This window comes from Tyto alba, unplaced genomic scaffold (assembly GCF_018691265.1).
Source record: "Tyto alba isolate M040663 unplaced genomic scaffold, T.alba_DEE_v4.0 Super-Scaffold_2, whole genome shotgun sequence".
NCBI classification, from domain to species: Eukaryota; Metazoa; Chordata; class Aves; order Strigiformes; family Tytonidae; genus Tyto; species Tyto alba.
Genome location: NW_024881282.1, coordinates 34,129,948 through 34,157,839, shown reverse-complemented (window position 1 = coordinate 34,157,839; position 27,892 = coordinate 34,129,948). Strand labels below are relative to the sequence as shown.

Here is a 27,892-nt window from a genome sequence, read left to right as displayed (position 1 = left end):
TGTGCTTGTCTGTCTCTCTCTTTGTTCTTGTGAGTCTGTCTCTTTGGATGCAAAGAGGAAGCTGTTGGTCATACTGTGCTGTCAGTAACTCCAGTGTAAATCCAGCGTAACCCCATTGGGTGCGGGGAAATTCATCTGGATTTGCAGAAGCATAACTTTAGCCCTGTAACTGAATCAACATCTTTAAAAGTGGTTTGGAAATTGGTGAGAAAGCACTAGAGACTGCTCCAACTTTTCCTTCCAGAAAACTTTTGATTTATTGAAATGCTGCAGTCATAAATACAGAACAAAGGAAGTGAATATATTACAGTGTCCTCATTGTGAAAGGTCAACAGCAGATGCTTTGATAAACCAGGAGACAGGTCATTATTTCAGTGCAATGCCTGTCAGAACGTCTAGCTACTGTAACTCCCAAAAAAGTTATTTTTTAACTTCCTTCCTATGAGATTTATTAGGCTGTAAAGGAGAAGCTCAAACAAGTGGTAAAATAATTTACCAAGTCCTAGAAAAGGTACGTTGGTGAATTGCTTTGCATTGTACTGGGGCAGTGGATCAGATGACCTAGTGGCCTTTTCCATTTCTAATGTCTATGATTATCGCAGTTATACCTCAGGACACTAAACAGAGCCATTTTCTTCCTTTCAGTGGCAGCAAAATGTCACTAATGGCCATGCTAAATCAGAGCAATTGATCCTTCTGCAGATGTGTTGTGCACTTAGCAAGATGGCTATAAATGATCCCACTTTGTTTAGATTTGCTATTTTCCGTTTCTGTAGTAGAAGTGCTCTGCACAAGGGGACTGCCAGCCAAGGGAAAGAATTTCTGGTAGGAGATTAAGGATATCTAAGGAAATGGTTGCATGACCTATAAAGAGAGGATCATAAATATTGCAACAATAAAACCAATAGCTCTTTCAAAGTTTAAATAGCTTTTCTTTTCAAACACTTGAGGTAAATGCCCTTTTCCCAAGGTCGTCTAGCGTCTACACCTTGAGATTTCGCAGAGTTTCACCAAATATACTGTAATTTCTCAGGGAGCTAGCTTTTTCTTTTAATTATCTTTCTTTGTGGAAGTGACCCCTCCACAGAAGTGAGACCCCAGCTACCTGGAAGTTGCTTATTATTTCCTCGAGTACTGAAGTTTCTGAAAAGCCAGAGCATAATAATAATAAAATAGCCCCTGCATTTCTTAAGCACAACACCCACCAAACAATGCAATAAGGGACAAGGATGGTTCTGCCCTTTATAACCAAGTAGCAGCACCTACACCTTGTCTTGTGTCCTAGGGGAGCCTCACAAACAAGGGTCTGCCTACATGAACGCTCAGGTATAACATTTTTATTCTTCACAATCCCAAGCGTGGAAAACCCCAGACTTGGGCTGCTGCAGCTCTGCAGATACAGACAACTGACATTCCTACCCCACACACCCTGTTGGTGTGCAAGACAGACTTTGTTTTTAATGCTTGGTATAGGATGCAGCTCCGCAATAAGCAGCCTGCTCTCGTGTGAGCTCCGCTTTTTCTCCCCATTCTCCATCCTACCATTAGTCTGTAGCCAGTGCAGTGAAAATGTAGACCAATGTGTTCCACCAGCCGTGTCACATGGATGCAGATCTCACAGAAGTATTCTTATTCCTTTGTCACCCCATGCTGTCATGTTCATTTAACTCCTATGCCTTAGCCCTTGGCCTGGCAGTTCTGCTCTGGCCACTTTTAAATAGAAGGGCACAACACCTGCCACAGCACAAAGGCTAGAGAGTCTTGATATTAACGCTCCGTCATGCAATCCATCAGCTAGTGGTCCAACTGCAGAAAGCAGTATCCTTCCTGTAACAACTACGCCAGTTTGGTAAATCAAATAGCTGAAGACACACGGGTGTTCATTTAGCCCACAGCAGGCATGTGCCAAATCCACCCCCGAGCCCATGCAAAATGCTGATCAGTCCACAGCCCACTGGTGCAACGTACTTTTCTTTCTTGCACATTGGAAATTTGCTACTCGGAGGCTTTTATGCTTTAAATAGATTAAAAAGGCAAAGGACCCACCGAATACAGTCAATACTCACAAATGGAAAATGTCCTTAACCTGACCTCTCTGATCATTCCCTAAGCTACTGTATGTATATGCATTAAAATTTATGGCCTAGATTTCAGGCCCTCTGTAATAGCTACAATCCTCATTATTCAAATGTTGTAGTTTGCCTCTATGCTTTCTGCACAAATTCTTTTGGTTGTGTTTTCTTGCTTATGTGCAATTTCACACATCCAGTGTCTAAAAAATCACGGCTTTCAGTGCTCTCCATCATCTAGAAGTTGCTACTTTCTACCTGAGACAGGCAGAAAGGCTGTTTTATACCTACAGTTTTCCTACAAGTGACATATCTAATGTTTTAGGAAAAGAAAACAAAACCTAACAAGTCAGATGAAAAGGCAGAAGTTGATACCGCAGACAGACAGGCTGGCAAGCGAGAGAGAAGCAGGATTAGAAACATACATTATGCTGTGAATTTAGGATACACCAGCTTCTCTGCCCCTACGTTCTTGTGCAGACACTTGTCAGCTACTGTCCCTTACTTCCCTACTGTGCCGAAAAGCATGGCAAATTTGCCCACATTGGGAGTGAGACCAGAGTGGCTGGGGTGCTGTACGTTATGCTGTGGTTTTCTGTCCCCTAACTCCCCAAGTACATGTGCCCAGACTTGCAAGAATGATCAGAAATAGGTGCTGTGCAAAGAGTTAGGCAAACACCTGCCAGCCTTGCTACGTGCAAAGGGGCCTTACCATTTCACCTACATCCATAGGTTTCTCTTACAAGATCATTCCTACAGTCACGGACTGTGCTTCCCCTAAGCCTTGCTTATTCATGAGGATTCCCAAATTTGCATTTCTTCAGCAGGCTAAGGACAGGGGACATAAGGTCTAAGGACACAAAGAGGTAATTCATTCCTGGACTTCTCCCTGATTTTGAAAGAGCACAGGCAAAAGCGTCAAGAAACAAGAGTAAAGTGTAATATGAAAGTAGCAGTGAAGCAAGGGGAAGGATAAATTTATCCTACTTTCTTGGAGAACCTCCCTAAACAAGTGCAGAAAAAGAAAAGGCACAAAGTGGTGGTGGTGCTAATACTGTAAAGAAAGAGGCTCAGGATCCACGGAGCCCTGACGTACACTGTGAAACAAGCTTGAATTAGATAGACTCCTCTTAAACAGTATAAATGCAATTGCTATGTGGACTTTAAACACTGAAAGAAAGACAAAGGTTTTGTTTACTGCAAATACTTTTTCATGTACCTTAATGCCCAAAAGTAAAATATGAGGCTGGATTTCTTCTGAAACATGGTCAGGAATTTTAAAACAGGCTTTTGTATACACAAACAAAGGGAGCATGGGAAACAAGAGCTTGGGAGTTACTTAAATGTCAAGGATTACATTCTGCCAGGTAGAACTGAAGTGTAGCAGAGGGACTCAGTTTCATAAATGAAATGTCATTGCTGATGGGAACAAATTATATAAGAAAGATGGAAAGGGAAACAGAGGTGGCACTTTGTCAGATGCATTTATAGCTGCAGCAAGATACAGTTCAGCCGCAAAGAGAGTGGTAGTAAAAAATAAAGAACATAAAGAAAAACTGAAGTGGACATCTGCTACAGCCTACTCCAGCAACGAGAAAGCAGGAGTGAATTAGTCTCTCTCAAAATACTCAAAGCCACAGGACACTTGTAGGGAATTTAACTGCCCACACATCTTTTAACCAGCACTGCCAAATACTGTCCAAAGATGTTTGTGTGTTACACAGAAACCTGCTCTAATCCAGACAGTACAGGTTCTTGACAAATAAAAAAGAAAATTCCCCCAAACCCAGAAACTGTATCTGAGAAATTAAAAGCGACACCAATGAACAAACTATCTGAATGTAACATAGTAAAGAGTTTATTCGTTTGACTTAGAAAAGGTCTCTGGCATAATTCACTGGACACATATACATTAAATATACAAATGCATACCAAAAGAAACCCAGAAGGCACACATTCAGCCAAGAGGCTCATTCAGAACCACTCACCATTTCACGCCAGAAAGAAAGTGCCGCAAGCCCCAGCTTCGTTACTCTGTTCAGGACCGCAAGTGTAGGTAGGCCCCATGGTACACCACACAGATCAGCAAACCTGGGCTGACAAGCCAAAGAGTAAATGAAATCTGGAGAACAGGCATCCTCTTGGGATTGTCAAGGGTCAGGACGCAGATGCCAAAGAGAGCTAATCTTGTTCTTTAAAATAGCAACAGAACAACAAATGTCTCCTATCCTTCCTGCCCCCTTGGGAGGTCAGTGACTCGGTTGAGAGAGGTGACATTTTGGGTTAGGACCAAACGGTAGTTATTTGAAGACTGCTGTAGGTACTGCTGTACCTTCAGCCTTTGCTAGCAGACTTCCAACAGAATTCAGAACCACTGCTCCTTGTCTCTCTGCCCCACCCAGCACCATCAACCACATTTTATCTGGAGAGTGATAGAGATTCATTTTACAGGCCACAGCCTCAGGTTTCTGGCACTCATAAAGAACCACAATTAGCAAAACTAATCAAAATAAATGCGGTCACCTCACCCAGACTCAGATCTGTTGCCATAGGAGCAGCCAAATAGTCCAAGTTCAGCTGATCTTATCTCCAGGGAAGAACAAGTTCCACCAGAGTCTGAAACATCCACTCTGGATCAGCAAGGCAGCATGCATCCCCAAAGAGTCACGCTGAGTTTAAGGAACAGATTCATATCATGCAAGAAGCAAGTTTGCTCTCTCAAATTAAGTAATTAAGCAGTGCATGATAAGCCTGAGGAATTCTACTAGGCCCTGGAGTCAAGGCATGAGACTTCTGTGACAGGGGAAGGAATTTAAAAACAACAAGTGAACGCTACCTTTCAGGAACTGGTGTCGAAACAAAACAGAAGACAAACAGATGAGAGACTCTCTCTGGAAAGGAGATCCTGTTAGTTGACAAGGTTAAAGAAAAGTGCTCTCCTATCGGTCATAGGAAAGAGAAAGTAAAACATGTTAGTAAGTAAGCACAGAAAGAAAGGGCGGGCAAGGGAAATCAGCCTCTTGGACTATTTGCGAAGTCACTCCACCCAAGATGAAGCAACAAAGACATAAAAACAAAGAGATAGAGGTCTTCCTGGAAAACTTGACCATATACATCAACATGGTACTAATTAGTTAATTAACCTATTGCACAATTAAAAAATAAATAAATATTTTAAAAGACCGGGAGAACAAGGAAGCCCCAGATGACAATGTTCTTATCAGAATGAAAAGGGGAACAATGTTGACCTGAATTTATCTCTGATCTCTGCTAACAAAGTGAAATAAATACAAAGAAAGAATAAAAATCTCCCAAACGTCTGGAGAATAACGGAAGTATGGCAAAATCAAGCCATTTTAGACAATCCTGCAAACACACAGCAAGTAGCTTTTGGCACATGAGCCACACACCTGAAGCCAACAACAATATGTAGAAGTATTAAGTTACTTCTACATCCAAGTGATGGTGTCATTTCCAACGCCTCTTTCCTCCCATTACCAGGACCGACTTTATAAAACACTGCTGATAATAGGAGCTGACAGACACAGCTGTAAAACTACAGCTTGTTCCCAGAAGGCTATATAGAATATAGCTGTATACAGTAGCAAGCATTTAACCCACTGAGTGAGAATGAGTATGTTTAACAGAGGGCACAATAACTTTGTTATTTTAGGATCTCAAGATGTTCTACAGGGTAAACTCAGAGTAAAACAGACCTGCTTGCCATTCAAGTTAAATACAATTCCAGGAAAGGCAGTCAATCAATCAATCAATCAATCAATTAACTGAATTTTATCATCAACTACAGACAGCTGTTTCAGTGTAACAACCACTACTGCAACCCAGCACCTAGAAGAGTCTTTGGAACAGCTTGCTTTGTGTTAGGAGTGCAGCAGTTACCTTTGCTGTGAATTCCTTATGCAGTGAATAACCCAAATGGCTTCTCCAAACAAAAAGAGAGAAAACTAAAGCTGTGTTTTTCTGCTGTCTAGATAGTTTTTTAGCAAGTAGGTGTGTTAGTTTTCAGGTATCTACTTAAAATTAGTATTTATTTTTCTTAGGTATCACAAGAAGGCTTATTAATAACAGCAGAATATGGCATTTAGATGGCAAGAAAGCAGAGTGAAACATCAATCCACACAATGACAAAACAAAAACAACCTGCTTCTCCACTCTGTTAGTGGGTAGAACTGGAAAAGGGCCAGTAAACACAAGGACAGAGGTTGTCAATCAGGTCCCATATAATGAATAGCTATGTATACCATGAACCTGCAACTTGGAAAAAGTGATGACTGAGGACATGTATGATATAGGTCTGTAAAATCACAAGTGGCAAGGAGACAAGGAATAGGGGTGGTCACCACTACATCTGACAGTGGAAGAATTAGGGTCACTCGACAGAATCTCAAGAAACCCATTAAAACAGCCTGACAACAGTTCTTTTGCATACCACACAATGAACTTCAGGTTCATTGCCACAGGACACTGTGGAGGCCAAAATTAGAAAATGATTTTTAAAAAGGGACTAAGTGCACTCATTAAGGCCAGGTCCAGAAGGAACTGCCAATTCAGAAAGTCCACAGGTTGCAGGAATGGTGTCAGAGAAAGACCTCTGTATACAAGCTTTGTATTTTATGCTTCTGTAATCATCTGTTACTGGCTGTCCTCAGAGACAGGAGAGCAGGTTAGATGGCCTTTGGTCTGATTGCATCCAGTGCTTCTTATGGATCAAAGCTCTCAATTTTGGTATGATTAGAGTTTGGAAAGGCTAACTTAAAAAAACAAAAAAGGAACATTCAAAAAGGCATTGTATGACTCCTCTGCTGCTTCTTTCAACCCTCAAAGATGTGCTCCTTAATCTTTGTTTCCATGAATGGTAAAGTATTGCTGAATTAAAAACAAATAGAACTTTTTAACAGTCACTGAAGGCTGCATTATTGCTCCCAGATCCTGCCCAGTCCACCTTATAAGGCATTTCTCCTGACCCGGTCTCAACTGCAGGTTAAGTCTCCCTATATTACATTTTTTCTCTTTACTACATTCTTGCTAAATCACTTTGTTCAACTGCTATATTTATGACAAGAAACATTTAAGATCCTAATCTGCTGGTCTCTGCTAGCTAAACCCTTCTCCCAGACCACTCATTTCTGTGTGGATAAGTGATAACAGGAATCTACAGGAAGACTCCTTGTGGACAAAGGATTGCTACGCTGTCTGTAAACATCCTTATTTCACCCAGAATTTGCCACTTCAATTGGATTTAGCCTTCCAGCCAGTCAGACCAATACATTTCTGCAGTGCAGTAAACAATGCAACACAGTGATTCTGAGTCTGTAGCTAGACAGACTGAAGTAGCAGCACAAGTAAGTCAGAAAATCTGCATTTATCTGGACACAGAGTGAGCTCTGAGACCAGTCATCACAGTTGTTTTTATATATAAAACGTGTGCACACAGACATACGGACTAATACATTCATCACTAACCCTCATTTAAGGGACCGACCATCAAAGTCTACACTTCACCCAGTAAGTGTGCTTTATCTGGGGGTGCCAGGTGCAGCCAGGACTGTGCAGTGGCCTTACAGACCACTGCATGAGGACATGGCTGTAGGTTCAAAATCAATCGAGAGGTTACTGTTCCAGCTTATTCAGTCTTCACTTCTCCAGACAATCCTTCCCAATCAAGATAACACACAGGTAGATTGTTTGGTTTTATCGCTTGTAGTGGAGTTTGGACTTAGGTTACCTGGAATGAAATGAAGTTAAAGTAATGTTAATGTTAAGTAAATAAAATCTGGATAAAGTTCAGACTCATGCTTCAGTTCTCCCTCGTTATTTATTATACAACTTCTACTAGACCTATATTACTCTGCACTCTCTCATGGTTTTATTTCCTAACACCGTGAAATGAAGAGACATTAAAATAAGCAAATTCAGAGTATACTGTGGAGCAAACCACTGGAGAAGTATTTCCAGGCTTTGGTCTGTACCCAGGCCAGCTTCAGCGGTATTCTCAGGTCCAAGCTGGCCCTGAAAAACAGTCTGGCCAGGACTTGGGTGGGAGGTTTTCCAAAGAGTGAGGTATGAAAAAAGAAAAAAGTCAGGTCATCTCATCCATTTGATCCCCACACACATCCTCAGTAAAGTATTTTTCATGTCCCATTTTAAACATCTCAAGTGCCAGTATTTCCACCATTTCCTTTGCAAGACAAATCCCAAGGCCTCGGGGTCTCTCCTTTAAGTAGCACAGTATGCTGCCCCAATTTTTTATCATCTTAGTTTTTTTCACTGCTCACTCTATGGATTCCTTCTGCTGCCAGTATCTGTACTTTTCAATGCTTGCACTGCTGTCTGATCTCATTCACTACAGCCAGCTGTTGGTCTGGATGCCCCAGCACATTTTTTTTCAAGCACTGTACTAAAGTGCATTTGCAGAGGCTTTTGCAAGTAAGGGATCTCGTCTGTGCTCTGAGCTCAGCAAGGCTTACATGACCTGCTGCCCAGGGCAGTACATACCAAGAGGGGCTGCCATGTGGCTTGCTGCCACTCTGAGCAAGGGCAGAGCCCATTCATGTGTTTGTGCAGAAGGAAGGTATATGTGCATCTCCCAAGCAATTGGAGCCCGTGGCCGGTACAGATTGAGTACAGGGAGGGAAAACTGCCCCAGGCCAGGGTGACATGCTACTGAGAAGTCTCAACCTTGCTAAGATGAGGGAGCTTTCAACCCAAGCACTGCCTCTAAACTGGGCTTCAAGCGAATCAGTTCTCAGCTCTTGCTTGTTTGATCAATGTTTCTCTCACCCATAGGTGATGGGGAAGAGAAGAGCTCTCTCCCCTCCCCCTCCTTCTCTCCACCTTCTTCCACACTACAACTTCTTGATATCCACGTGGGAGGCTGCACTGCAACCCGCCCTCACTTTTATGGCTGCTCTGTATGCTACTGCCTCCTCCCAACATCTCCCCATGGCATTTCATTCTACCTCCTGTTCCCTCTTTGGCCCATTCTGTATGTTACTACTAAGTTTATCATCACTCCTATCTCTCCACCACTCTTGTTCCCCTGCCTGTCTGTATCACATGCAAGACCCTCATGTTTACTTTCAAAAGTGTCTGTGCTCCTCTGCTTAATCTCAACTCCCAACTCCTTTATTCTTCTCACATTCTACTCTTGTCTTCTGACATTTTCCTACAGATCCTGCTACAGTTAGAGCAAACACCCTCCTTGTATGTACCCAACAACGTTCCCCTCTTTCTCTCTAGAAAAGAGGCTCAAAATTCCAGTTACCACCCATCCATGATCCCACTTCAGCTGAAAAATACTGGTGATAACTAAGCAGCTATTCCTGCAGTGTTGCAATGCCCATTTCTTGTTGCAAGAAGCACTGAAAAGTGAAACACAAAACCCACAAAAATTAAGTGTATGTGTTCTGCAGCCAACACTCATGAGGAGTGAAGGCAGATGTACGGAGCAACTCAGGATAGCAGACCCTTCTGAACAAGCCCACTTTCCTTCTTGCAGGGGAGAAAACAAAACAAAAAGCCAGCACCTTCCAAAGACACACAGCTTTCAAACCCTTGCAGTACTTCCCAGAAACTGCACACAGATGTCAGTGTCTTTGCTGATCACAGTCTACCCAGCAGCAGCTTAAAATTAACAAGATTCTGGTCAGGTTCAGAGCTGTTGTTGTTGTGTTCCTAAGCAGGCAACAGTGAAATTCAAGAGTTGTGTTGATTTGATGATGTGGTTTCAGAAAGCCTCGTGTAAGACAAGCACAGCCTCCATGCAGTGTGATAGGACAACACCTCAGGATGATAGTTTGGACACTTAGTCTGGGACATTACTATCTGTAGCCCTTGTATTTTTCAGACTCCCAATTCTGACTTGTAGGTATCCTTTCCTAGCATGTAAATACTGACTCAGATTTTCTGACTCTGTCACAGAACGTACTTCCATCACTTCCCTTCCCAGTTCAGATTCTCTTCATCACCATCTGCTCTTACAAGACTGAATCTGACCTTTAGCCTGCTTGAATAATGTCTTTCAATTACTCTGCAAGCTTCTTGGGGTGTAGATCTGGTATCTTTATGCATTTGCAAGGTGGGATGTGTCTCTGTGGTACTACAGAATTAATAGTGACTTTGGAGGATGTGTGCATAGGCAGGCCCACAGGGCTTAAGTGTGCTGTTTAATCTTTACAAAAGGTAAGGGCAGCTATTTCAAACTGTGAAGCTCTGAATAATTGCATCCTAACCCGACTGCATACCAAGCACTTTCTCCCTCCTTCGTTTCCACTTCTTACCTCTTCCTTCTGCCATGCAGAGTATCACACCATCAGTTTTTAGACCTGCACGAAGACATCTTAAACTTTTAAAACAAAGTCAGTCCTATAGTTACCCAAAACCAAAGTGCCTCCTATTTTAATCTCGAAGCTGGAACTCTATTCCATGTCCATATTCAATAATTTTTTATTAAATCCTAATGAAGCATGTAGTATTGATCAAGTAGCTGCAGGATCTTCTGAGTAACTAATTTTTTTCCTCTTTCTCATGAGTCTCTATCTTCCTAATGTGCCCTCTACCACCTCAGCTGACATGTCACTTTGGGACCATTAGACTAGAGAAGCTTTCTCTCAAGATCAGGTGATTCAATTCAAAAGCAACACGCAAGCAGTGATCTTCTGCCAGCTTTTTACAACACCAGATGACCTAAGTCTACTCACACCATACTTCAAAAGCTGTGGAGTCTCCCATTGCCACCATGAATAGGCATTCTCAGTTCGAATAAAACAAAAAGAAATACCTGCATGGTCTCCTTGGAAAGATTTATCAGGTCAGGAAGAGCACAGCAGAAAGGCTGGTGTGCCGGATCGCTGTGCCTTCCCTGTATCTGTTCTCAATTCTTCCTTCCCCTTTACTGAAAGAGGTGGCAGCCCTCAGGAAGTAGCAGTGGCAATAAATAAAACCTGAACATAATAGCATGATAGTGTCTTTGTGGAAATGGTCCAGACCAACCATCAGACTGTCTGGCACAGATCCATGATGTTAAAAGGAACAGGGACATCCTTGCTGCCCTGGCTGTGCAATGCCCCAGAAGGGCGCAGCACCCCCCTGTTTCAGCTAGAGACATCAATCTGTTTTGTGCCTTACTCTGGGCCTAGTTTCATCATGACTTTGTGGGAAAGGCGGGCTATCTGCTTTAAAGCAGCTGACTGAGAAACGTAGGGAATCTCCAATACTGTAAAGCGCTGACAAATCAGAGATTACACAATTCTCTACTTCTGTCACTAGGGGGTAGTGCAAACCCTCAGGACCAGATGAAATGCCCATACATCTCCCTATAGGCCTTCACTGATTTGGTTTTTCCTGGCTCTGAGCAATGGGGCCCAGAAGCACATGCTGTCTATGCTCGAGACTTAAAGTGATTTGGAGAGAGGACCTCTTTAGACCAGAGTTTACTTCTGCCTCCCCAAATGCCAAACACACATCCTAGAATAGGTCTATTATAGTCCTAAATAAACTATCCATGCCTTCTTACAGTTCCTTTCTCTTGTGTTCATTTGGCATTTTTGAGTCTGTCCTTCATTCAGCCAGAAATATTTCTAAGAACCTAATCAATTGCTGTTCTTGACCTTCCCAATACCTTGCTTTTCTTTTTGCTCTCAAGAGAATGTCTTTCCATTTCACATCATGGCACTCTCAAGGGAATTTAGTCTCCCTACACCTGCATTTCATGTTCATCAGCACAGAATGGTCTGTGGCCAGACAAGTTCAAGAGAGATTTTCCCCCCTGAGCTGGTTTATTTTCATGCTGGTGCAGGATGTATTCACACCCAGCACAGCTTGCTGAGAGAGGGAGGCAACCAGGCTGAATAGTCTATAGATTTACTTCAGTCTGACAAAACTTCTAAAATGTTGGGAAGTTAGCTACGAACCCATACATTGGAAGAGATATATATTATTTGTGTCTTCAACCAGATGAAGCCTGGGAAGGACTTAGTAAAAATATCAATCATGCGTTAGCAAAGAAAGAAAAGTTGAGATCTAGTACTTATCCATAGCTTCTATTTTTGCAACCTTCTCCCCCATTTTGGAAGGTGATAAAGGAGCAAATTAAAAAGATTTCCACCCTCTCCTCCATTGCTTGCCCCCTCAACGCAACAGAAACAGATTTTCCTCTCTTCTCTACCAGTAACTTGACTTGGTAAACACACCTGACTAAACCCGAATGAGGAAAGGAGAGGTTACACTGAAAATCTGTCTGCACTCTGCCAGCCACTGCAATAGTGAACGTATCGCTGCTGTTCATTAGGGAAGTGCACTTCATGAGCTGTACATACAACCTGTTTTACACAAGAAGACATTCACCTTTCTCTCCCTTTGTCTCATACCCACTTGCTTAGAAGTATGAGAAAATATTTACATGAGAAGTACCAACTTTACAGTAAGACTGCCATTAAACTGCCTTCAACTTAAATTGCCTGTATCTTTTGATACAACTTCTACTCTTCTTTGATCTTTCTAATTTTAATATAGAGGAAATAACAGGATCTACTCAGAGGTGCCTATCTTGAATAAGTTTGCACCAATCAGCCAAACTCAGAACAAGGGAGACAGAAGCAGAATATGATGGCAGAAGAGGCTTTACCTGAGATGCCTCCAGTGCTCCGAACACTGGCATGGCCAATGCTGAGCTGCTCATATTCCAGTTTCATGTTCCCAAGGTCTTCTCCTGAATGTCCTTCACTGGCAAAAGAATTGGCCTCAATGCTTGAGCCTGGAGACCGTTTGGCCTTGCGACTGAAAAGCCCACTGGCAAACCGTTTTCCTTGCTTTGAATTGGCCTGTGCATCTTCTTTCTTTATGTCACGAATAGACTCTCTGGATTTGGATTTATTTTTCAGGTCCATGTGGAGCCGGGAGAACAGTTTCTGAGGGCTCCGATTCAGCTTGTTCAAGTTCTCCAGAGGTGGATCAATTTCTGGGAACTCTTGTTCCAATGTGACTAAGTCATTCAGAAACTGATTTAACCGTTTCTTTGACTCACTTGTTTCCTCCTTTTCCATGTTACCCTGATTATCCTGCCTGTGTCGTGAAGCCCAGAGCATCACATCACCACGGGTTGCCCCTGCCACTAAACCATACTTGGGGTTAATGAACTTCCGAGCCACGGTGGAAGAATGAAGGCCTGGCTTCCCAATTCCAAGAAGGAATGGGTTAGCAATACCCAGTTCCTTGTAGAAATTAACTTCCTCTGAGATGGCATAGAGCTCACGAAACTCAACGTCAAACATCTCCACATGCTGTCCTGTCAAGACTAGCAGGATGTTTCTGTCAATGTGGGATGAACTCCATGTGAAGCTAAGAATAGGAAACAGAACGAACATTAGATTTTTGGGTGCGTACTTGACCCAGCCCTCCTAACCATATGTAAGACACTACATGGGAATATGTAGCATTGTGCCATTTGCCTGAATGACCTTGCCAAGATGGGTCAGAAAGCTCTTTATTATTGTTCTTGATTAGGCATGCAGACTAGATCTGGAAGAAAAGGCTCTAAAACTCTGAAGGACAGTTTACCCTTTTAAAAAAGCAACACTGCATCAATAGGAGGAGTCTGCAGACTGAAAACTGCACTGAAGAGAACTGAGCATGGTGGCTCGTGGGGAGATCCTTGGAGACCACCATCTGATGCAGTGTAGAACTATCTCTAGCCCACTGAAATGGTCCACTAGCATGGTCATGTCACATTCTCCCAGGAGCATCTTGTGCTCTATGCTACCTTTTCTGTCATCCTACAGTTTCTACAGATGCCACACAGATTACAGAGTCTGGAATAAGAAAGGGAATGACATGGGAAGAAGACTCTCAAGCAAAGTCACAAGTCATTCTTTACACAAAGAATGTAGCTTTGCCTTAAGCAAGAGCGACCCACCTGTATGATCCAGTGGCCACCTTTTCACCATCCACCATCAGGAATCGGGATGCCAATGTGCCTCTGATCTTCCCTGCTGGCATGTAGAACCCAACTCCTGTCACAGAACGTATGCGGATATTCTAAGAAAGAGGTGAAAAGACAAAATGTCACAATAAATAGGGCAGAGAATTAGATAATTGCCAGCTCCGAGTCTTAACATGTCACTCACATTATCTCACTACTTCTGGGACTACAGCTCATTTTGTATCAGCCACCAGAAATCAGAAGGGCTGCGGGAAGGGAAGCGTAGTGCCGTAAGACCTGTTGTCATCCCCTGTCTATGCAAGTCACTCCCCTGCATCAGTTTATAGCCCTGTCCAGTGGGTCAGCATCTTTGTAACCCTGCCTGCTGTCTTCAGCTATTCATCTTAGCCCACTGGCAAGACAGTGCTTTCAAGATCAAATAATCTTCCACCTCCAGTCCTGTGCTGTAGCTCAGAAAGCCCAGACCAGTTCAGGGGAATGAATCAGAGGAAGCTCTGAGTCACCTCTGCACTCTCTGAATCCTGATCCCTATTCCACAGCACACGTGAGCTCTTCTCCAGATTATGTTAGCAGGATCACAAAACCAATGAACTTTGCAACACCTGTGCAGTGGAAAGGACACAGTTACTTGGAGAGTAATATATGAGACAGGTCTATATTAGGTTCTTTTTGTGCTTGTGTTCTGATTCCCAACAACACATGGCTTGGCAAAACTGGATAAATTAGAAGACTGGACAATTTATTTATTATAGAAGAGAGGAGGAAACAATTCTATTGCTCAAAAGATAGAAGTTTCCTGTCTGTTATAACAAAAGGAGAACCCTGACCTTTATAATTTTGCTAAGAACCCCAAAGAGTTACAGTGTCCACCCAGGTTTCTCACTGTTCAACGGAGATTGAAAAAACACCAAACTTTTTCTGAACAAAAGGAATAGGATGTTTCTACTGATGTCCTGAATAGATTAGCAAAGAAGAATTTTGGAAGAAGAGGAAGGAAAAACTTTTAATTAAATGAATGGAAGTAGTTAGAAAAAGAGAATACCTCCCCCCAAACCTCCTGTCACACACCCTTTGGCCAGCAAACCTACAACTAATAAAAAAAGCACTACCAGGCACAGAGAGACCACAGATTTAAGGTTACATGATTGTCAACAATAGGTTTGTGCCTACACTTACTATAAGAATATATTTGCACATTTGACTGAGTGTTATTCTGCTCAGGGGTCCTGACTGCATAAGGCTGAATTGCAAAACTCTAACATGAAACATCACCACCCCTAAAACCCAAAAGCATTGATTGTCAGTGTAAGTTTAGAGCAAATTATCTTGTCTCTCTGACACACAAATTTAAACCATTTTATTCATTCCACCATCTGTTTCTGTAAGAATTCTTTAAGAATGAAAAGCTAAAACGTATTGTGAACTTGAGTAATAAATCCAGGGTTGGGAGTCAGACAGTCCCATGTGTAATCACAGTTCTGACACTATTCCCTATGATGATCTGGGAATGACAATTCACCTTTGCCTCATTCTTCCCCCATCTGCAGAGCAGGAGAATCATGAGGATTTGGCTAATGCTAGTACAGCCTCGGATCTCACAAAGACCTAAGTCCTATTATTACAAACCTCACTGACAGTTTAAATATTGATAGGCTACATAAATTAGCATGCAGGAACGAGTGATTATGAGAATGCAGATTTATTTCAAAAAACATTTCTCTGAATATAAGTCTTACCTTTTGAATCTGCTCCTATTTCCCCCACTGAAAACAGCAGTGGCAGTACAAATTCTGACTAACAGTAACTGATGATACTACTATTTTGCATTCATCTATTGCTTGATCTGTCTGGAGTCCTGTGTGGGCATTAGCTAATTAAAACTCCCAACACTGCTGAAAGTATTATTACCCTGTTTTAAAGATGAGGAGCTTGAGAGAGAAAAAGATGAAGTGACTTGCCCAAGGCCTTGCAGTGAGTCATATGTGTGGGATGCTGAATGCAGGTTGGGTAGAGCATAGGAGAAAGGCTGCCCTTTCCAGCATTTACAATAACATTTGTAGTTGGCTGGCTGATCACCTGAAATAATATTTTTCCCTTGCTGAGTAATGTTGGATGTGGGATTTGCCAAATCATGGAGTATTGACTGCAAGTGACAAGGAGGAGCTCAGTTCTTCAAATCAGTCAACACTCCCTGACATGCCATGTACCTTTGTGAATCAAGAAAAATCAGCCCGTGTGAGCAGAGGGTTTCTTAGCCTGTAACAAGTGTGGATTTTATTGTGTTTGTATGTTATATCATCTTCTTTCGGTGGAAAGAAAGCACATTTGAATTTCTGCATTAACTGAGCTACACATAACACTTAGAAAGGCACAGAGGGGATAGAACCAAACAGCTGAACACATAAACCTCCTTGAACAAAGTAGGCACAGGAGTGCATAAATACATCTTGAAATGCAGAAAACAAGCACAAAGTCATATAAACATCGAGTCACTTAACAGGTTATTTGTATAATGTTTTCTGCCTTGAAGGATCTTGGAGCATTTGTAGGCCGATATATCAAGCTGTACAGAGGAGGAACAAGACTGGGTTCATGTACTGAAGACTAAACAATAGCAGAAGAGGAAAGACAAATATAAATGATGTGATATTGCGGCCATTTTGGGGGGGGCACTAGTGTTAAAGTAGTAACAAATATTTTGGGAAGAGGACCAGTTAGTTCACCAGATAGAAGTGACCTCTTCAGATCTGTATTCTTGCAGAAGTCTGCTTAAGGTTTGCCATGTCCTGGCTTATGGAAGCTTCAGTCTGCATTAAATTTCCACATTTCCTTTACACAGGCTTGCACCACTCCTCGTCAAAAGCAGTGACTAATGTCTCCCTGGCAGCAACTTAATACGGACTGGCAACAGTCAAGCCTGACACAGCATCCTAATACAAACAGTGAAGGAATCACTCTTTCCTGCTTTATTGTGACACACTTTTAAACCTCACCCTGAACCCACAGAAAGTTAAATTAGATCCAGTTTAGAAAGTCAGTAATAGGTTGTGTTGTGACTGACACTTAGTTGTCACTTGACAGACCTGGGCAGCAGTGCTCACAACTGGGGTTGAGTAGGGGGCATACACAAGACAGAGCTTAAAGGGAAGAGTTTGTAAGTACTTCCACCAGAGAGTCCTGAACGTACCTTTCCTCTTAGAACAACAACTGATATATATGTTGCAAAGCAAGCAGGGATCTTTATTTCAAGTTGGGATGGATGGCATGAATGATCTCTATATAAAGGTATAAAACAGATTGAGGAGAGGCAACAGATAAAAATAGTAGCCAATAGATGACAGTGACTCAACAGTCCCTTATATTGACTGTGTTTTTCAAAATGGGGAGATCCCCCTCCTGCTCTCCCTGGAAAAAACAGAACCCTTCAGTCAATAGAATCTGTTGGGGTAGCTCCTGTCCTTTGTTTTCTTGTAATACTGCTTCACCTCAGCACACCGCTGAGGGGGAGACCCCAGATGCCTGTTATTTCCCACTCTAAAATCCTAGATGGAGGTACCACCGAAGAGGGAAAGAGGAGGAGAGATATCGGATTCATGTGGACAGGACCACAGTAACAACAGTAAGGGGATTTTTCTTATTTGTAGTTCGCAAGATTTTAATTTCTGGTGATCAGACTTCCTGGTCAGAGAGATGGGTGGTAGCTGCTCATCTTACACAGGGAGACAAAAGCAGCCACGATCTGGAAGCAGCCACTAAGTAATGCTGGTAAATACCATGGACCTGCCCTCTGTGTTTGCCCCGAACAGTTTTGGGAAAGGCACCCTTGTTTACAAAACAGTAGAACTTGCAAGTATTCAGATGGAATAGGATGAAATGCAGAGAGCTGGACCTGGCCTGCTAAGGTCATTACTGGGTATTATTTCTTTGGGTCTTTGCAAAAAGAGAGCTTTGTGAGCCCCCATTTTCAAAAGGTCACAAGCAGCCTAGAAGAATTCTCTAACAGATAATTAAAAAACACAACAGCACTGCATCACATTACATTCAGCTTCTCCCTCACTTGAGATACAAATCAATGAGGAAAGACATGAAATACTGAAATTAAATTCCTAAAATTTCTTAGGCAAGAACTTTTAAGATTTCCTGGAGTGAGGCAAGAAACTCCTTATATGTTGGGAAAATGAATGTAAAAATTAACATGAAGGTGAACTTCCTGCAGGTAACTAATTCCCTGAACTCCCTGTTTTCAAGCAGGAGTGTCTGTCAGTGGGGTCTTGGTTAGTAGAAGCATGGGGAGAAAGAGAACTCATCTAAAAACCAGTGAGAACACTCACCCTCGGGTCAACAAAAAGAGGACTTTTTGTGGGGCTATGAATTTTCTATCTATGGAGAACTTTGATTCATTGTGATCTCCAAAGCACACTCTTGTGTCAAACATAACAGAAGTCTGGCAAACCATGTCCTGTAGGCTCAGGAAGCCTATATATGACTCATACACACAAGACACGCTCTTACTAACATCCCAGAATGAATGTGCCAATGGTTGAATTTAAATGCATTTCTAGTGATCTCTGGCCTTCAGACAAAAATTGAGGTTTTCTCATTTCATGTTTGGAGTCAGTAAAGAACGTTTTGTCTTTGCAGAGTGACATACTGACTTCCTACGGCAGTTTCCCTCCTGTGAGACTGTCAGCAGATCGCGATACCTTGCCATCTCAAAATGATGCAATAGCCAGGAATTTTGTGAAAATGCCCAGCACTGTAGACTTTGTATGTAGACAAAGGGCAAAATCTAGTGTTAAAAGTAGATGTCCCTGTATTAGGACTGTTGGAGTGTTCACTTTGCATTGGATAAACAGGGCAATAGAAACAAAAGGGCAGGATTCACAGAACAATCTGAGCATCTGGTGATGACAGAAGACAGAATAAGCATCCTGACCCTGCAGCAGTGACAGCCCATGGTAATGTGTCACCTCCCTCTCTCTTTCCCTGGGATCAGAACTTGCCTCTAAACCCTAAAGTTACACCCCACATTGCAACAGCTCTCTGAGAAAAAGCCATCGTGTAAATCTTGCACAAGCATTCCAAAGGAAAGTTGGGGAAAAGGGCAGGAAGGAAGAGTATTCAAATCCTTTGCTGACAAACGGTGGCCCACTGGTGAAAATCTTTTAGAAGAAAGCAAAATGGCTACACAAAATTACAGTGTAAGGAGAGAATCTGTTCCCTGTTGCTGAAAATCTGTAGAAGAAACTCAGACAACAAAGCAGATGTCAGGAGAAAAATGTCATAAATAAGAAATGGATGAATGACAGAGTTAACTGCACTCATTTCTTGTTCTTCCTCAGCAATTCCAACATCCTCTGTGATCAAGAAATGCAGGACAAAATGATTCTGCCTGAACAAGAGCAGAGGCCCAGCTTGCTTTCTTGCTTTAAATCTTAGTCTTCAACACTAAATGTTCTAAACAACCTTTGACATGTTACACCAATGAGGTGGGGGTGGGGGGAGGCCACAAGGGGAAGCCTTAACCTTGCTTGAGATTCCTCGGGTATCTAAAGCCTGGTGTCAGGGGCATCACTATATGATGATTTCTGACAGACTGACCCAAGCAGCAGCATAGATATATCCAAGGCAGCCTTGGGCAGGATATGAAGAGGCCATCTTACTTGAGAGGCAAATGACCTGTTTCCCCTTACAGGAAGGCTCTTCCCAGTCCTTCCATAGTATTATAGATAGGAATACACTGCACTGACCTTAATAAGATTAAAAGCCTTAGCCATACTAGAAAAGGAATACAACAACATTAAGGGGAATTTAAGATACAGTATGGGATAGCTAGGAAAAGAAGGGAAAAAGTTGAAGCACAGCACTCTGTGGGCTGGAGCTCTGCAGACGAGTGAACAACTAGGTTAAAGAAAGATATTAAAAAGTTCTTCTCTGTGGACCTGCATCATCTCAGCTTGTATTTGGGCTCTTTAGTGAAGGAGTCTGATGAAAAACACAGCGAGGACTGCTGTGAGAGAAGGGAAGCACAGAAGGAACACAGAAGAGTTTTCTTCTGCTTTTGATGGCATCAGTTCAAACTCTGCCTCTTTGGAAAGGGTAACGCACCTAGGCTGCTGCAGGACCTAGTCACTGCTGTAGCATGTCACTGGTGATTGGTTTTGAAGTGTAAAGTCTGTATAGATAGCTATGGAGAAAGAGGTAAGAGGAGGAGCAGAAGGGGATTGCTTACTGCTTAAAGATGGAGAAGGCAGACAAAAAGGAACCCACCTCTCCAATAACATTGCAACTTTTCCTAACTCTATCCAGAATTTAAAATATGCAGTACTGAAGGCATCATTCCTGCACATGACGACACGATGAGGAAAGTACTGGGAAACGGGTACCAGAGGGAATGGAACTACTGCTGTGATTTCAGAATTTTGTACCAGAGACTCGAACCTAGGCCAGAGAATACTGCTGAGGCTTGAAATAGGTCTACTGTAATGATGTCAGTGTCCTGCTTTCAAAGATACCAGAGGAAAGAAACTTCCATCTCCGTTTTGGAGAAAAATGAGAAAGCTGCTCGGCTGGATGTCTTTTTTGATGAAGTCCAGAAACTCAGAGCAGAGTGGTAGTTCACAGGAGCACTATTCAGGTACATGCAAGTCATTTTCATCCAGATTTAAGATGGCTCTCCTAAAATGGTTAATATGAGCCTCTATAACCTTCAGAACTTTCAGAGTTTGGGTCATGCTTTTATTTTTTAAAAAACTATTAATTGAGTGCTTATGAAAGATCTGCGCTTCCTCCAGGCAAAAAGGCACTTTTTTTTTTTTCCACTTTTTTTTCCAAGAACACTTGGATCACAAGAAGGGCAAGTTTGGCATCCCCTAGGTTGTTTCCAACCTAGCAACTTTTTCAGTATTCGGAACAAGTCTGTAGTAGTGACAGTGACTAAAAAACACGAAAAAAGCAAAGAATACAATACTAACTATAAACACGTACAGGATTTCAGTCTGTATGTAATGGAATGAGATCCTGTTGAGGCCGCTTCTGCCAGCCAAGCTAGGCTGACTACTCAGCTGTACTGCATGCACTATACGAAGGCATACTCTACTGTGGAACTGGGGAGCAGCTATACTCCTCAATCTCTTACGTTCTCGGGTAATGGAGGACTACAAGCTCATTCCCTCCCAGATGATCACTACTGGATAGGAAAGACTTGATTTCACAGAGTATATGTGTTCTATAACTTGGATCCATGCAGACAACAATTCAAAGAGCTACTCTGGACTCTAGTTTGAATCCTTGCATAGGAGACCCACAGGAATTTCCTCAATTTTATTCCCAAACAGGAATTTTTAGATCACAAGAGGCAAGAAACTACACCTGTCTCATGTGAAAGGCAAAAAAACCCCAAATCTTTCCTGTCTTTTTCTTTTTGTATTAGCAAGCCACTCTCTTATCCCTCTGTGTTCCATGAACCCCTGCCTAAGTGCTGTGAGGTGACTTGTAGGAAGGAAGAGATGTGTTTGCCTGAGTTCCAAGACTCATTACAACTGAAAAAGGCCATTGACCTGCAGGAGATAATGGTTCAGTATTGAATATCTTACCCGGATCTGCAAGTCACTGAGGTCAAGGCATCTGCACATTTCCAGGAAGAGCTTCACACCCTCCTCATCTAGGATTATATAGACTGGGATCCAACGCTTATATGCCGCATCAACAATATCGCGGAAGATGTCCCGGTCTGTAAATACGTCCATGACCACTGCAATAATCTGGAAACAAAAATACAGAAGACAGACAACTGAATTAAATATTAGGAATTGAAAGAGAGGTCCATCACACTGTTGCAAAATAAAGGAGAGCAATGATAACAGAATATGGAGGAGGAGGATATCGAGGAGACGAAAGTACAGGGATGTACATGCCCAAGCACTATGAATAATCTTGTAATTTTCTGGCTTGGCTTCTGTTGCACTTTGGAAGGTACTTAATAAATGTATTTGATGGTTCTCCTTCTTCTAGGGGAAGATGGCTTATTTCAGCAGCCTGAGGAACACCAAAGCCAAATACCTAATTTTTCCTCTGCATTGTGAAACTTTCGTTGCCTCTGTAAGGATCCACTTAAACAAAGAACAACACTGAAAATAGATTGAAAAAGAAGAGTGAAAAACACAGCTCTAACACTTAATCAGAAGGTGAGTGATGGAAGAATTCATGTGCGGAGGAATTAGGGCCTGAATCCTCAGCCGTCGTGCATAGTGCAGACAACAAGAACTTATTACCCTTTTTTTCCAATTCCATGTGAGAAATCTGCTCTCTGGGCTGGCTTCCCAAGGAATGTCTTATGGAGCTCAAACATAAACACCTCATACTTGTCAGGAAGGGACCAAAGCGTGTGTTCAAGATTTGAAGGCAAAACGATCGCTGCTGCTCTTCACAGGTACATTTTTTTCTGGTATAAAACTAATCCCTCTTTCCAGGCATAGATTTTACATAAAACCAAAAGGTTGCACTGACATGACAGACAAGCCTGAACATTCTCAGGATGAGTAACAACAAAACCAAGAAGGTTATGGGCGACTTTAATGCTGATCTTACATGTTTTGTTTTTCCCTTTCTGTATCTTTTACACCATTAGAAATATCAATTCTTGTTTGCTTGAAAGAGTTATTCTCCCCAACATCTGAAAGGTTATGAACGAAGGAAACTACTGTTTTCCTAGTCCCACTGGGAAACATCAACTTGCCAGGTCAGAGCTCTCATGCTCACAGTATGCTGGCAATAGAGTTTCCTAAATTTTAATTTCCCAGGCGCTGGGGTCACAGGGACAAGCCAAGCTGTGCTGGGGATGGCACATACAAGTGCAAATGGAGCTGAAGACTGGATCAAACAGTAGGATCTTCTTCACTTGAAGTTTGGAAGAGATGCAGCTCAAGTTGCAGGAGTCCTCTATGGAAGGGGGAATAGTTCTCACCGGAGACCTCTTTCCTTTGAAAAATGCCCTTGAACAAATTGCTTTTGGGAAAGTGACGCCACAGTAAATGTCTCCTACTGTGTCTGCTGAGTCTCTGCTTGTACGGCCAAAAACAACCGCCATATCTGCTCTGTCAGGCTCCTTCTGTCAACAGTGCTTACACAAGTTTTATTTCATTAGAAAAAGAGAGAAGGAGCTGACATTGTGGCTAGGCTTATCATTAACATGTAGATTCCTGATACAGGTGAACTATGGTAGAGCTACATGATATTAATAGTAAGTCCCTCAGTAACTTCTGCTAGGCAGAACTGCATTTCAGGTCCTCTCTTAGTTCTCACTTCCCAGCACGATGCAGGGAATGTTACCAGAACCTCTGAAAATTAAAATACAGTGAACTTGCGCCCCTTTATTCCTGAACAACTTCATATACAGGCAGATTATAATTAAAGGTATGAAGAGTTCATGCATTAATTCAGGCCTGTTATGCTCCCTCTCCCCTCCACACACGGATGTAGTTATTTAGGAGTGAGAATAACAGATAATATTCATTTGAAGTAAGAACATCCACATAGGGAATTGATCAAGAATAGCTAGCAGAAGTGTGAATTTGTTTTCTTTCCATCTCCTCCATTTGCAATGAGTTCAATGACTGCAGAAATTACACCACGTCCTGGACAAACCATTAATTGTTAGTACTGGATTTGCAATATGAAGGGATGGTTCCCTCCAGGTTTTGAGGCCCTTGGTCAGTTCAAGCTTCTTTGCAAGGCTGTGGACTAAACCCATAAAACCTGCAGTCGTGTATGAAAAGCAGATGAGCTGTCTTGCAGGTGGCAATCCCAAGCCAGCAAAATGTGCAGTGGGCAACCCCTGTTGTTATGTTAGTCTTCTCACATCTCTGCCACAGCTGGCGATCTGTCAAGATTACCTAGGAGAGTTCCCAAATACAGCAAGTCAGAGCATGAGTGTCTACTCCTGCAAGAGGTTTTCCCCATTCTTCTACCTATCCTGTGGATAATAAGCTTATCTATAGGGCCCATAGGTGTGCCTAACTCTTCACAGATATTTAAAGATTGGCAAGCATTAACTTGCCAATCTCATTGCGGCAAAGTAGCTTAATTAACATATGTTTGTAAAACACTGAGGATAAGCCACCCACAGACATGTGCCACGTATTACTAAGTATCTGTTTAGACCCCCTTAAAGGAAACAAAACCAACAAAACCCCACTCTCATCTGCTGAAGGAAGAGCTGCTACCTGGAGACTTTTTTTGCTAGGGCCAGCTCACCTGACCACAGTAGGCATAGTTATCTATGAAAAGGACCATTAAACACTCAAAAGGCTGTTAAACATGAAACCACCTTTGGGCTGGGAGGGGTACAGTTCATCCAGTCAGTGAAAAAATAAAAATCTACAATGGAATTAATTACTTTTAGGTGCCAGGCACAGCTATTGAAAAGAGCAGTTTCCCAGTCCTTGCACAGTCTGTAGAGGTGTTTGTAGCAGCACAGAGAGGATGTGAAGTCGCACTAAATTGGAATGTAAGGATTTTACAGCTTCTGGGTCTTCTATATGACTGATCACACCAGTTGCTGAACAGGATTCCGGGGTGTGCATTTATTTCTGTGAGCAGGGAGCTGAGGAGATCACTCTCTGGAAAGTTTTCTGTGTTTCTCAGCAGATTTTGTTTTAACAAGTCTGTAAAAGTTGTGTGTATAGTGTGTGCTGGGGTGGGGGAGCAGGTGGAGGAGGAAATAACTGCTGAGTTAGAAAAGCAGAAAATACAGAAAGCACCAGGGGTGATGTCAGCTCTGAAGGGGATCTTTTCCTGGATGATCTGCCCTGAAAACTTCACCCACACCTAGAAAAACCTCGTCATTGCCCCCACCTATTCAACCTAAGCTCTTGTAGCATCACAGCTGGTTTTCTCGTCACCACTAACAGCCCTTTTCAGCTAAATAGGAGGAGCAGCCACATATTGTCTGGACTCTGGCTGCTTGCAGTCCAGGCTGGATGGTGTTGAGACCACAAAAAATAACCCCCCCCCCCCAAAACACCACCCCATAAACAAACTCGCTGCCCTGCGTTTAACTGGGGATACCTGCCCATGCAGGAGGGGTGGCTGTCACAGCATCAGGACCCACCTTCCTCTGAGACAGGGAATCAGACCCCTGGGACAGGACAAAGCAAACTACGGGTAGAAAAATCCGAATTTGGGGGGGGGGGGGGGGTGGGGGTGAGGAGGTGGTGCAGGGGTTTAACCCCATCCCAGGCATCAGCTCTGGCAAACCGTATCCTGACCGGCGGCAAACCGCAGGGAGAGCCCTGCCTGGTGGCCACCGACCAGCCGGAGGCCAACGCGCTCCCCTCCCGCCCCGGTTTTGGAGGGGGCCCTCGCCTCCCTCCCTCCCTCCCCACGCGCCCCCGGCCCAGGTGTGAAGGCGGGGGGCCGGGGCGGCCCGTCGAGGGCGAACTTCTTGGCGCGGCGGCGGCGGCCGGGCCCTACCTTCTGCGCCTGCTGGATCATCTCCCGCACCACCTCCTTCAGGTGGGGCGCGCTCTCCTCCTTGCGCGGGTGCGTGAAGAGGGCCACCCGGCTGATGCCCCGGTAGAAGGTCTTATCCGTCCAGCCCAAGTCCAACGGCGGCACCTCCGTGTCCGAGCACTCGGGCCAGTAGGCCAGCGAGAGGGTCTCGCCGCCGGGCCCCCGCGCCACCTTGCCACCTTCCCGGGGGTCGTCGTATCCCCGCCAGCCGCCCCGCAGGGCCTGCAGCTCCCGGCTGGAGAGAAAGTCGCGGAGCTGCTCCTTCCTCAGCGCCTCCCGGTAGGCCGCCTCGCCCCGGGTCACCAGCGCCTCCAGGGCCCGGCGCTGCTCCTCGCTGTAGTAGAAGCGGGCCTGGGCCTCCGTCACCTTCTCGTTGACGTGCGACTCGTCCAGCAGCAGCACCTGGGACTCCGCCATGCCGCCGGCACCCGCAGCGCAGCGCCGGCCGGCCGGGAGGCTGCGGGAGGAGGGAAAGGCGAGGCCTCACCTGCCCTGCCCGCGCCCGCCCCGACGGGTGGAGCGGCCGCACCGCCCTGCGCCAGCCCCTCGCGCTCCCTGGGGACACGGCTGTCCCCGCCGTGCTACCCCTCGCCCAGCCCCATGCGTGGCCCCAGCCCCTGGGGGAGCGGCGAGGGTGGCCCCCCCCACACCCCACACCCCCCCCCTCGCACCAGCATGGGGGGCCCCGACCACAGCGCTTGGAGGAGAACCAGGCCTGGGCTGCGGGTGTATTTTGGGGTGCAAATGCAAAAATATTTAAGAGTGTTTCCCCCCCTCCCCCCTTTTTTATTTTTTTTTTTTATTTTTTTTTTTCAGATGTGGCAGCCACCTGAAGGGCTCTCACGGGGAAAGGAGGGGGACATGCGTGGGGCCAGGGATGCGAGCAAGAGCACCGCGGTGGCCGCAAGCCACGGTCCGTCCGCTGCGGCCGACTGCTAGCTGGCCGTCTCCAAACCCACTTACAGAGCAGCAGCGGCAGCTCGGCAACTCCCAAAAAGCAGGAGGTGGGTACCGTGTTTACAGATGGGAAAATGACGGAGCGATTTGCCCAAGGCCACCCAGCAGGCTGGTGTCAGAGCTGGGAATAAACCAGCCCTGCTCCTAGTCTCTGGCTGAGCGCGTGAATCAATACCCCCGGCTCAATACAAGTGTCCCAGCTGAGACACTAGGGGCTGTAATGTTAAATTACGATTTTTGCATGGTATGTGGTAGTTGCTAGGGGCCCTAATCAAGATTCAGGCCCCGCTGCGGTTTGCAGTGCATACACAAAGGATAAAAAGCCGTGCTTCCCCCTTGCAGCCCAGGGACAGGGATGAGCAAGGAAATGGGGATAAAGGCAAGACAGTGGTGAAATACAAATATTCAGAGGCATCTGCAGCACTTTACGTATGTGATTAGCCCTAAGTGCTCACGTGCACAAAAAACTGTAGGGACAGAGTTGCTGGAGCTGCTCTTTGTCTCCTCTCTATAAGCAGTCATCTGTGCTCAGCGCAAATCCAGTTAAAAATACAAGGATGAGATGGGGCACTGGAGCTCATCCTGTGCTGTTCCTCTTCTTTAGGTAGAAGGGAGAATTTTAGTATTCCAGACTGTCATCAATAGCTTTTCCTAGCATGAAATTCACTTAAAATTTGAAATTGCACTTTGCAAAGGTCTACTCCTCTGCCTACCAAGTCCCCTTTAAAAATTAATTTCAATATAGGTTCTTTTAGCCTGATTTCCAATGGAAATGAGGCTTATGTGGTCATGGTGTCTGCATTTGTCTGCCTGTTTGTCCATCTCTCTAATAACTTTTGAACCCACTGGCTGATTTCAAACAAGTTTGGCAAAAGCGTAATTACATCCCTACAGATTTTCTGAAAATTAATGGCCTGATTGCAAAAAGAGACCCTATCACAGTCTCCAAAGGGAAAGTTACAACATGGGTTCATGCCTTATTAGATTTCAGATATTCCATAAAAGTAAAAACACTAATAAGTGCCTAATCTGTATGAAAAGCTTCATATGAAGTTTATGCCATCTTAGACACCCCAGTCAATCAACCACAATATAGAAATACACAGGAGATGTGCCTTTGTTAGTGACAGTGCTTACTAAACTACTTTTTGGTGTGTATTCTTTTTTTTTTTTTTTTTTTTTTTTCACTCTGTACCAGGGGCTGCCATCAGCTCATCAGCTCTGCTATTTCATGTATGGCTAAATAAAATCTCTTTAATCCTAGGTGCTCTATTCATTTGTAGCTGCGCAACGTAATCCTTTGTGTTGAGCTAAAGCTCCCACATGAAAGCAACAGTAGATTCACAAATATATGTTTAGTTTTATATTTAAAGCAAGTGAACATTTCCCACATCCA

General features: G+C 43.8%; 1 protein-coding gene across 1 annotated transcript; it reads right to left on the bottom strand.

Annotated features, from left to right (window-relative positions):
- Positions 1 to 232: 232 nt before the first annotated feature.
- On the bottom strand, positions 233 to 26,073 carry FAM83F (family with sequence similarity 83 member F). The gene is made up of 5 exons (XM_042793291.1): positions 25,501 to 26,073; positions 21,624 to 21,791; positions 14,002 to 14,123; positions 12,715 to 13,427; positions 233 to 7,815 (listed from the first exon to the last, which is right to left on the bottom strand). The coding sequence occupies exons 1-5, from the start codon at positions 25,954 to 25,956 to the stop codon at positions 7,751 to 7,753; spliced, it is 1,524 nt and encodes a 507-aa protein (XP_042649225.1). The 5' UTR covers positions 25,957 to 26,073; the 3' UTR covers positions 233 to 7,750.
- Positions 26,074 to 27,892: the final 1,819 nt, after the last annotated feature.

What these genes read in the sequence shown, in the direction of transcription:
- FAM83F (XM_042793291.1), bottom strand. Translation starts at nt 25,956, where the DNA reads ATGGCGGAGTCCCAGGTGCTGCTGCTGGACGAGTCGCACGTCAACGAG. An exon ending in GTGGCCACTGGATCATACAG is followed by an intron (nt 13,428 to 14,001) that starts GTGGGTCGCTCT and finishes TCCTATTCTTAG; the next exon opens with CTTCACATGGAGTTCATCCC. An exon ending in GAGCACTGGAGGCATCTCAG is followed by an intron (nt 7,816 to 12,714) that starts GTAAAGCCTCTT and finishes ATTTCATTCCAG; the next exon opens with GTAACCTAAGTCCAAACTCC.